Source organism: Papaver somniferum, chromosome 10 (genome assembly GCF_003573695.1).
Source record: "Papaver somniferum cultivar HN1 chromosome 10, ASM357369v1, whole genome shotgun sequence".
NCBI lineage: Eukaryota > Viridiplantae > Streptophyta > Magnoliopsida > Ranunculales > Papaveraceae > Papaver > Papaver somniferum.
The window spans coordinates 11044128-11055744 of record NC_039367.1 but is presented as its reverse complement, the minus strand read 5'-3'; the positions used below and the strand labels follow the sequence as shown (position 1 = coordinate 11055744).

The following is an 11617-nucleotide window of genomic DNA, read 5'->3' as shown; positions in this document are numbered from 1 at the left end:
AAGCTACGGGTTTTCAAAGACAGCAATCTCCAAGTCGGATGACAGCCGTTCAATCACCCTCGTAAAGTACAAGATTTCAGAATTTGGTGGTGAAGTCTGGTGTTCAGATCTGCAATGAAGTGTTTATTCTCTTCCCTTCAACCACCTTTTCTAGTAAACCTCTAATCATGGACGCACATCGACGCAAACCAGTAAAATGAGCATCAGATAACAACAATCCGACACATTTACTAGTAATTACTACATGACATCAATATTCTGAAACTGATCAGACCATGAGAAAGTATGATCTATTTCCCTATCCCTATTATTACTGTTAATACATTAAGGATTGTATTTCTCACATCAAAATCAGCTGAGATTTCACAATTGCATCCTATTATCACATAGTCTCAATACCATCAACCTCTTGGTCTCCTCGAACTACGGATAGAGATTCATCTCCATTAACCTCATTGATCTCAACTTGTCCCCCGGATTCAGCTAATTTTGTGATCCTCTGCAACTCATTGACCTCAACCGAAGGGTACGCAATCAGCTTTTCCTCGTCTGATCGCTCTGGTTGAATTATTTGTTTTGGCTGTCTAATTGCTGTTGCTGCTTCAGCCATGGCAATAGGTGGGGGTTGTGGAGGAACCCATGCACGCCTAACCACCTGCTCAGTGGCCGGTGCACGGTAGGATGATTTTGATTCGTCTTCAGCTTCGTATTCTGAGATCCTGACATTTTTCCGCTGCCATGAAGGCTCCATACCATCACCATTTAACTGAGATGTGGGCAAGTTAGCTTGTGACCTCATGTTTGAACCCTCAGTATAGTATGATCCATTTTGGGCTTGAGCTGTTTCCCATGGCTGTAGATAAGAAAGACGCAGCAAGGAAAAAACCCTAGTTAGCAATTAAATTGACCCGTCGTCGTGGGCTGAAGAAAAGTCAGGTAATCCATTTCAAATTTTAAATTTTTTGAATGTAATGATTAAATTGATAATCAGGAAAGAGAATACGATACAACTCAGACGACAAACCTTGACTCTAGGAGCTAACCGAGGATTAGATGGGGGCTGATTAGGGTTTGGAGGTAAATCATTGATCTCCTACAATTCCCAGCCGGGGAAAAAAAGGATTATGTTTACTTGAACTTATAGAAATTTTGGTCAATTACGAATATGGAAAACCGAAGGGCACATGGTGTTCACCTTGATTCCAGGAGGTTTCTCCCCTCGTTGTATCATTTCCATGATCTGCAACATAAATTTTTTGTAATTCATATTCATTGTAGACAACATTTAAAATCGAGAAAGTAACTCTTTATTTATCTGATCAAATATTATGATTAATTTCCAGGACTTTGTAGACGGATTTCTTGGTTCACAAACCATATGTTGGATGTGTTTCTACTTTTTAGATATGCAAGACATGAATCAATCACTTTCAAAGGATGTGTAGCCAAGCAGTTAAGTAATTGGTGTCTATTATGGTAAATGATTGCCTATTATCCTCAGTGGCTACCTTATTTCCATACTGAGACGACAGTCATATAGATCGAGAAGTTATCAGTTACCACAGAATAAAAGCGGAGAAAATGTATAAATACCTCCATGTAAGATTTAGGATGTGGTGCAACAGAGGGCTCTGTAGAGGCAGGTGCTGATGGAGGTCTACCTGCAGATAGGCCATAACATATAAGAGTAAGGACCTAAACAGGTGGGAAATTTGGGAACAGATGATTAGTTCTATATCAGACGAAAATCAAGTTTTTCGCCAGAAAAAACAACCTGAGCCTAAGTCGATGTTTGCTGTGCCGTTTGCTGTTGCTTGCTGAAAAAGAACATTGTTATAGAATTAAAATAACTAATTCTGAAAAGGAAATAGACATAGATAAGCGCAGATCCATACTTAAAAAATAAGAATTAGTTTGCTATTTTCTTTAAAAAGATTTAGGGAAAATTACCTTTAAACCTGAGTAAGAGACTGTTTCATAGTCTTGGTCAAACAGAGAATTCATCAACTGGGTATTGCTTGGTCCTGCACATTAGCAGCAAAAAGAAATGGTGTATAGATTATCAGGAAATGAGAGCATAAGGAACTGAGCCCTACAATACAGAGTGACAACTTTGCTGCTATTCCTTCGTCGTTATTTCACAAATTCAAACTACAAGACCTGTTTTCCTTGTGTCTTTAAATATATTTTTATTTTATTTGTTTAACCCAAGGGAATTACCAAATGCTCCAAATTCTTTAAATGATAAAATTACTTACCAGTCCTTGATGTAGATCTAACTGCTTCTATATGGTTGTTTGATGAGATAATTGCTTCCCTTGAACTTTCCAATTTGCGGATAGCATTACTCATGTTTTTCATTTCCCCCAATTGGACATCCATCATATTCATAAAGGCCTCTTGGTACTTTCTTTCTGAGAAATACATGCAAAGGTCACAAATTCAAGTAACTGGCGAGAAAATATATACATAGGCAATACTGAAGCCTGAAATCATTCATTAGATAAACCCACCTTCAAGTTTTGAGTTCAACATTTCCTGACTCGCCTTAGCTACATCTGAAGCTGCAGCTGCAGCAGCTTTTGCGGCTGCTGCTGCCTCTTCAGCTGGGTTTGGCTTTAAGGTATTTTTCTCTAGTGAGTCATCACCGTCTTCTTCCAATACGACCTTGCGGATCCAAGACTTCAATCTAGGGACAACAGCATTCTACAGAAGAAATGTCGAATCAGATAGAAGAAGAGTGAAGAGTTTTATCTAATCATTTTGCCGTTTATAAGTCCAGTAACTGAAATCTTACAACTCATACCCATATCCTGAATTCATATCCATGCATGGGTTATATTATCTTGTGCAAGAGGGCTAAAGTAAGTTATACTAAGGAGAAGCTTGAATGATACCTTAAAAACAAGTGCAGTACCAGCTCCTGAAGCAGCAAGAAAGCCTATGGCAAGAATAGCATGAGACCAGTGAAATCGGGCTCGCATTTTGGAAACCACGCCACTTGGGGGAGGAACTGCAGGCTGTGGAGCTTGTGCTTGTACCTGAGGCTGCGAATTGATAGGTAAAGTTGACTGGCCATCTGAAACCAATAATCAAATTAGTAGACACATTAGAGAGTCACACCAGGCAACCAAGAAGGATTCTGCTCAAAAGACTTTTTCTTGTAGCATATTAGAAGGTCCATACCAGCTTTCATAGCTCAATTATTTGTAATGAGAAATTATTAACAGCTTCATACCTTTATTTGGGATAGCTGCCGGCATAGTTGTAGCTGGTGGGGGTGGATCCTGTAATACAAAGAATATCATGAAATTGCTCACGGCTTGAGTAAAGAATTCTGGACTAGAAGTTCCTTTTGTCAAGATCATTGGTGCAAGCAAGGAATAAAGTTTAAAGGCTAAATATTCTGAATGGCAGAAAAAAGCGGGAAACAAATTTAGCTTACAGGCACTCTACGGAAAGCTTCATCTATCTCCTCGCGTGAGAGTCCCTTCTTCTCCAAAAAAGACCGCCTGTACATGACAGGGGAACCTCGAACTTTTGGGTGTGACAGAAATTTAACAGCATTTTGCACTTGATCCTCTCTTATTGGTTCTGAATTGACAAAAACAGAAGGAGGTGAAGTAATTCTTGTGGTCTCCCCTGGTGCACCTTGCTCAGCTCCATCCAATGGTTTTAGAGGGTCTGATCCTGTAGTTAAGGTAATATTAATAAAGATTCTGGAATCCAGGAAAAAAAAATGAATATCTAAAAGAACATATGTTGGGGACAAGTTATGTGTTTCTCATAGAGTAATCTAATTATGCAACAAACTCCATGCCATTCTCCATCATTTGACTTGGGCAAAAGCAAATCCCACCTAAAACTACTATAATTCAGTGACAACTAAAGAGATCTCTGTATGCACTAATACTCATTCTAAACAATAAACTGTAAACTAAAATCTCCGGAAACCATCCAGTTTGTGTTGGATGGTTCTCCCAAGAAGGTGGGAATTCAAAGAAGTGATGAAGGTGGAATTCAAAGAAGTTTGTCTAAGCCTCTAATTAGCCCCCTTCTAGAGGTGGTGGAGAAAACTGAAGACATAACCAAATAGATCTACCCAACCATGCAAAAACATTAAATACTAAATAGACATAGAAATTAAGAGTCTTAATATCAGATGGTTTGTTTTTTTAAATTCTAAACCAAATATTCTAGAACAAACAATCAACTACAACCCATGATATTTTACAGAAGTAAATACTTTGGTTTGCTCTTATAATACATCCTAAAACAACAAAGCAGGAACAATTTCTCAACAATTATAGATTACAAACTTAAACTACAGCTAACAATGTCTGAACATACTCTAAAACTGACCTAGAAACTCGACAAATTTAAAACACAAATTGAAAAGATAGATGAACCAAACAAAGAAAATTAATACCTGGATTTTGTGAATTATCATCAGTAAGAGTAGTTGGAGTAGAATTTGATTCACTCCCCATCAGTTAACCACCAATCTCCTTGGATGAATCCCACTTCCAAATTAATCTGATAGATGGATCTATTGGGGAATTTTAAATCAGAGAAAAATAACAGTAGCAGTACTAGTGAATGGTAGATTTTGGATTTCAGAGGGACAGAGGAAAAAATTGAAGATAAAGAGTACTACGCGTCAGATATTGCTCATCTCGAAAATGTCTGAAAGGAGCCAAAAAAGAGTTAAACAACTTTCAGCCTCAACAGAACTCAGGAAAAGGATAATCAATTCTCCGCCATTAAGTAATTTACAGTGTACACATCGAAAATCCTAGGGTTAGTACGTAATTAACACGTCACTCTGGCTGGCTGTCAATATGTCGTGGGATTCTATTGAGATGTGTGCTGGAATGTGATAAGATGGATGATTCTAACTGACTATGCAAAAAGAAGAACCTGACACTCCACCAAACCTGTAGGTGGCTCGGCTAGTCATCCTTGTTGCTCAAAGTAAAGGTTCATGTTTTCGGGAGGTTCGAGTTTTTGATGATGTAATATTGACGAATTTGATATGGAAGGTAGAGTTTAACTTGCTCGTTATCCAAATTTTTGATAACGAAGATAGAGTTAGCTTACTCGTTATCCAATAATAATATGTAAAACTTAAGATTTTGAATTTGATTTTTTTTTTTCCTTTTAAACTGTTAGTTATATAGAAGAAGGAGGATTTCCAGGGATTTAAGGAAAATGAGAGATTACAGTGAGAAATTTAGTATTGGGGATTTTCACTTCACTAAGAAGAAGGTGTTTACGTTGATTTGATTCTGATTCTCAATTGAAGAGCCAAACAAGCAAAATGAAGAAACTAATGATGGAATTGTACTCCGAATAAACCTCTAGATACTCAGTAATAGGTCCAGATGAGGTTAAATATAAAAACAAATTGTTTGATTTGAATGGTTAATGACGTGGACAGACCTGGAGTCTGATGAATACCATGTTGACTTCAAGGAATCTGTTCATCATACAACCATGCTAACAGTAGGTAATTCGTCGATTTATCAGGCAACAAGCGACATAATCAAAGAAATCCAACAACACCTACTGTGTGGAATAAAATTGTTATCATCATCTACATAAGTGTCGATGGTTGATTTTCAACAGAGGCTAATATCGTAAAATCATAATTTTGTGTATTTCTGACGTAGCTTCATACGAATGCACGAAATTCATGTTTCAAAGTCTCGACATGAAAGCTCATTTCCCCATGATCTCTGACTGAGTATCTAACCTCTTCAGAGCATGCATGAATATGCAATTATTAAAGCCTCTCAGCTGAGCTTTTAATATTCTGCATATTTCATCATTTATGCTGAGCAATTCCAGTATGCATTTTTGTGTAGAAGCGGCGGGTCTTACATGGATTGACCGCTAGTATAGAGCAACAACGTCTTCAGGATGTCGCAAATGTTCCCTGACTATGCAGAATAAATATTTCGAACGAGTATGATGTTTCTACTATCTCATACCTCGACTCTCGAGTAAATATAATGCTCCTAGACAGATTGTCTGCTAGTATACAACCATCAATTAATTAATTCTAGTGAAATATTCATATATTGAATTCCTAAAAAATATTCTATTTTCATTATAATATTTCATTACTTCAATTCATGGCTTTTTTCAGCTGAATTCCATGGATTAGTAATAGATATTCAACTTTCGGGCATATGGGCCCCCACCAAGTAAGCCCCGAGAAAATGGTGCGGGTGTACTTAGCAATAATGCATGAACGAGCATCCAAAAATATGAATGAATATGGAAATATGAAGAGCTATGCAAAATAGGAAGGAAAAAAAGGCGCGCATGAGACGGGCCGGCCACGCCACGGCCCGTCCCACACTCATGCAAACTATTATTTTTCGATATTTCTCTAAATATTGCTCAATTCTCCAAAAATTCTAGTCCCGCAACTATTAGGTTTTTCTTACCAATAGTATTATTTTAATATTCTAAAATATTAGACGTGTGAACAGAAAACCCTAATTGATCATTCATGCAAAAATCAAGAGTTTCGGTCAACATCAAACTCTTCTGAAAATATAAAATATTGCACTAGTGTCCAACAAATTACCTGAAACTCTCAGGAATGGACGCTCGTGGGACATGGTGGACCGTGCACCACCATGGCCGGACTAGACGGTCCTTTGGCCATCATGGTCATCCGGTCCCACGCTTCTTCATTATTTTTGGAGAATTTTCCAACTTTGGATAATTCTCCATATCTTGGATATTTCTTCATATTTTGGTGAAACCCTTTCCACCAGTTGGAAAATTCTCACGCTCAGCCGTCAATCCACCACCAACGGCCAAGGCTCTCATGCCCATTGATTGGTTGATATTTCTCCACCTACATTGGACAACTCTCCATCTTCAGGATCCAGAGTTCTCCAAAATTAGGGTTTTAGATTTATGATAATTCTGATAAACATCAATAATATTCATATTGATCCAGCTATCAATATTTTAATTAATATTAATGTTCGGTCTTGCTACCAACATTTTTGTTGCTCGACTGTCCGAGAACAACATGATTTGGACGACCATCACTCGGACGATCATCCAATTTTTAATTGGACAACCATTGATCATTCAATATTTATTAATACTCTAATTCCTACTTTGTCATTTGACAATGCATGACATATCAGAAAATGATCGAGTAATATCATTAGACCAACCTCGCCAATCCAAATTATTAGAACATCATTATTGCCTCAACTGGTAGAATGATACATCATAATTCATCAGACTCGATGTTTGTGCATTATTGATATCCCAGCAGACACCTTATGCTCAATATTTTCACGCTCAGTCGTCTATCCATCATATGGACAATTCTCACACTCAGCCGTCTATCCACCACCAACGGCCAAGGCTCTCATGACCATTGATTGGTCGATATTTCTCCACCTACATTGCACAAATCTCCATCTTCAGGATCCAGAGTTCTCCAAAATTAGGGTTTTAGATTTATGATAATTCTGATAAACATCAATAATATTCATATTGATCCATCTGTCAATATTTTAATTAATATTTAATGTTCGGTCTTGCTACCAATATTTTTGTTGCTCGACTGTCCGAGAACAAAATGATTTGGACGATCATCACTCGGACGATCATTCAATTTTTAATTGGACAATCATTGATCATTCAATATTTATTAATACTCTAATTCCTACTTTGTCATTTGACAATGCATGACATATCAGAAAATGATCGAGTAATATTATTGAACCAACCTCTCCAATCCAAATTATCAGAACATCATTATTGCCTCAACTGGTAAAATGATACATCATAATTCATCAGACTCGATGTTTATCCATTATTACTATCCCAGCAGACAACTTATGCTCAATCCATGAGTCTCAGAGCATATCACATTCGTCCATTATGCTTGACTCATCATGTATGCCTTGCAGACTCGACATGCATGGGACATCAATCATGTCACATGGGGGATATTCACTAGGGTTTTAGTATGACGGCCTACATCACGTGCGATGTAACAGTACATCCACTATAAAAAATGTGAGCAAGTCGTGCTATCAGTTGAAGGAGTTAGCAAAGTAGTGGATGAACAATCAACCAAGTCTCCCACACATGTGGAACTGGTTTAACCAAGATTTCCCACTCCCACACTCTTCCACTCATATGCAATCGTCACACTTACTGGAGATCAATGTATTAATTACTTCGCAATATAAATAAGTTTATCAACCTATGATAACTTAACTGATCTTATCTGAACACAACTTTCTTAGTCAAATCTTATATGAACAGAACTTAATCAATCTGATCAGAATTCACTGACATTCATCAAACTTGCAGAAGTCACCAACACATCCACAATCCTTCATTCATCATTAATCTCACACAATTCTCAGCTTCTCTCCTACAGATCGACCCACATCCTTTTTTGTGACCAAATTGACCCTGGAATGGCCATTATCTTGGTTTAGGACGAAGTCTTAAAGATTTATCTCTCGAACTCAAAGCACTCCCGTGCAGTGCATCTGTTAAAGGTTTAGGCAATTTTCTCAATTGAGGATCTTCCTGTTCCGCATCCCTTCACTTTTCCTCAAAAACCATTAAATAGTTTTTACCCGTCAATAGGGGTGTGCAACGGACGGACGGTTGCGGATTAGGGGTCACTCGCAACCAAACCGTCCAAGTTGCGGATTTGAAAAATCAAACCGTGACCGGCCCAATCATCCGCGGATTTTACATCCGCGGATTGTACGGGCCGGTTGCGGATTAACCGCGGATTTGGTAAAAAAAAAAAACTGTCAAGCAAGAAAAGAAGAAAACTCAAATTCCCAACTCATCATCACATCTCTGCTCATTGAGCAGCGGAGTCTCGGCTCTTTGGTTCGATCCAATTCCCATGTTGGGCCTGCTTGCTTAGTGACATCAAGCTAAAGAAGCAAATAAGCAATCCATTTTTTATATGGGCTTAGTGACATCACATTCAATTAGCTGGGCTTAGTGGCTTATAGCTAATGGAGCAGAGTCAGATGCGGTGCGGGTGAATCCACGGTTTTCAATATTCAACCGCACCCAAACCGCTAAAACGTGCGGATTTGAGAATCCCATCCGTGTCCGGCCCATACGTTTTGCGGTTCGGGTGAAATCCACAATTTTGCGGACGGATACGGGTCAAATCCGCGGTTCCAGTTTTTATGCTCACCCCTACCCGGTCAACAATAAGGCATTCAACATTGATGCTAGAAGATGTAACTAACTTATATTGGGGCATACCTCAGTACCTTCATTAAGTTCAAATAAACTTCAAAGAGGATATGTTTGATTTAGATATCTACATTGTAATCAGGAACATCCAAATTTTGAACACATATAAACTGACTAAAAACAAACTGAACTGCACTAAATCCATTTACATAAATACATAGGCAACTTACCGGCTTACAAGATCATTTTAACCTAGGGATTACACACATTATAAATCTAATTAATCCTGGGGATGTAGGAATATTCTAAGTGCCAACAAACATAACTTACAACATCGACTTGTATAATTTAAACGATGACTCTAACATAATCAGGCAAAAACAAGAAAAAATGAGGACCTCTTTGGATTGGTACAATAAGTGTGATACAATGAAGAATTTGTCTTGGTCACACTTTCTAAGTTTTTAGGAATATATTAAATTATCATAAATTTTTTCCCACCACATCTACACTTGATGATGTTTAGAACCACATGGTTGATGGAATTGTGGATATTCACGGACACAAGGTATTTGGGTGATAAAACTTAAGTCGAGTAATTTTGGCAACATTGCACGAGAATACCACTAGTATTAAATAAAGGACCGGCATGAAATAAATATATTTATAGAAATAAAACAAATCTAACTAGTATAAATGAAATAACTATTTTCACCCGACAAGAGTTTACTTAAATACCCATCTATGTTTTTATTTATTACTTCATAAAACGTGTAAATCTAAAAATAATGAAACTGTAGGATCATAACCAAGACTCCATATTTTCTTTTAAATCTTTTCAATTTACTTTTTCGTCCCAAAATAGATTCTTTACAGCATCGCTCAGTCGAACTCACAAGTTATTTTTGTTTTTTTTTTATCTCAAGCTTGTTGTTAATGTTAGTTGCATAAAACAATATCTTGATTTCTAGTCTACTGAAGTCAAGTCTCGAACTAGGATTATAATATTGGAATTGAGTATCAGATATCATTGAATACCCTCGAAGATTGAATACTGAAGTACAAACGAAAATATTGCGAGAACTTCATCAACAAAGAGGTATGTGAAGACTGACCTATCATATTTACTCATTGTATCTGCCATTCTATATATCTTATGTGAAGACTGGCCTATCATATTTCCTAGTTCAAGTTTGTTTATGGTTAAACTTTTGAAATATGATTCAATCAATCGATGTTCATAGATCCTTAGCAATTTTAATTAGAAAAATTTATTGTTCATAAATTATTTTTGTTTATGTTGATCATTGGAAATTGCCCAAGCAAACAGTGCAAGTTTTTTATGGTTATTGATAATGTTTCAAATTTTTGGTGAAATAATTGCAAACCGTTTTCATCTGAGTTCGGGAATGGGGGAAGGTATGCATACCTAGTTTTATACCCTTTGATCCCGACTTCGTGAACTTCCAAGAGGTATGCATACCTAGTTTTCATCCCTACCCAGTTCCACATGCACAAAAGGAAAAAACTCATGACTGCCCAAGGCTAAGCAAACTTGTTTTTGCATACCTTCTCGTGGCTAGTTCACTTTTTCTATATCTCTTATATAGACTGTTAAGATAACTTTATTCACAAAATTTCTTTGGGCTTGTGGACTATTGTTTGATTCTTGAGTGTTGTTGAACACTATTATTGCTTGTAAGTTCACAGGCTTACTTAACCTCTATAGGCTATCATTGTGCACGGTTCCAACTATACGGACCATAGTGCATATTTGTAATTATGAGTAATTTCAAGGCATACTTCTCACATGCTTACATGAATTCCTAACTAGCAATTTCATCTAAATTGGGAAGTGTTTGCTTAAATCTCAAACAACCCTAGCTTGAATCAAATAGGAAGACACTGAAACGTGATTTCTTAATCCATGGAAATCTTGTCTCCTAGATGCATAGATAGAGTCGTCCTATATAACCTAGGTTTCTTAACTGTATTAATTTATGACTTTAAAGACTTCACTTAGGGATTCATGAAGCCCAGTCAAACTAGCTTTTTACCTGATAGTTTTTGTATCCAGATAGTGTTCTACTGGTTATTTAAGTTCACTGACTTTGTATCAGGAACATATTAATATAAATCACAAAGTTCTCTTCATTTTTGACTTTGTGATTCCTCAAGATAGATACCAAAACTCTTTCTTGATTTATTTGAATTGTTCTTGAGAGGTGGTTAGTGATCTAGGTTTTTCTTTGATAAGAATGTAAGTGTTCTTGATCCATGAGGTTTTCTAGACTTGTCTACTTCAAAAATATTTCCAAACCTATATTGCAATATATCAAAAGGGAACCAAATAGTCTTGCATGTTAGAGGAAGACTGGTAACAGAAGTCGTGAGG

At 37.0% G+C, this 11617-nt stretch overlaps 1 protein-coding gene across 2 annotated transcripts; it reads right to left on the bottom strand.

The window, feature by feature from the left end:
* Positions 1-106: 106 nt before the first annotated feature.
* LOC113317733 (peroxisomal membrane protein PEX14-like) lies at positions 107-4767 on the bottom strand. Of its 2 annotated transcripts, XM_026565872.1 has the most exons (12): positions 4430-4763; positions 3446-3690; positions 3239-3287; positions 2898-3079; positions 2514-2706; positions 2259-2414; positions 1951-2024; positions 1775-1817; positions 1594-1661; positions 1196-1240; positions 1025-1093; positions 107-853 (listed from the first exon to the last, which is right to left on the bottom strand). In XM_026565872.1, the coding sequence occupies exons 1-12, from the start codon at positions 4488-4490 to the stop codon at positions 383-385; spliced, it is 1656 nt and encodes a 551-aa protein (XP_026421657.1). In that variant the 5' UTR covers positions 4491-4763; the 3' UTR covers positions 107-382. The 2 variants fall into 2 exon arrangements, with proteins under 2 accessions (XP_026421657.1, XP_026421658.1); XM_026565873.1 differs by lacking the exon at positions 1025-1093 and having other exon boundaries at positions 4430-4767.
* Positions 4768-11617: the final 6850 nt, after the last annotated feature.

Bases quoted from the DNA above. Each gene is read 5' to 3' on its own strand.
- LOC113317733 (XM_026565872.1), bottom strand. From the start codon at position 4,490: ATGGGGAGTGAATCAAATTCTACTCCAACTACTCTTACTGATGATAAT. The intron at 3,691-4,429 runs GTATTAATTTTC...CCTTAACTACAG, and splicing joins TGATAATTCACAAAATCCAG to GATCAGACCCTCTAAAACCA. The intron at 1,094-1,195 runs GTGAACACCATG...TGGGAATTGTAG, and splicing joins AGAAACCTCCTGGAATCAAG to GAGATCAATGATTTACCTCC.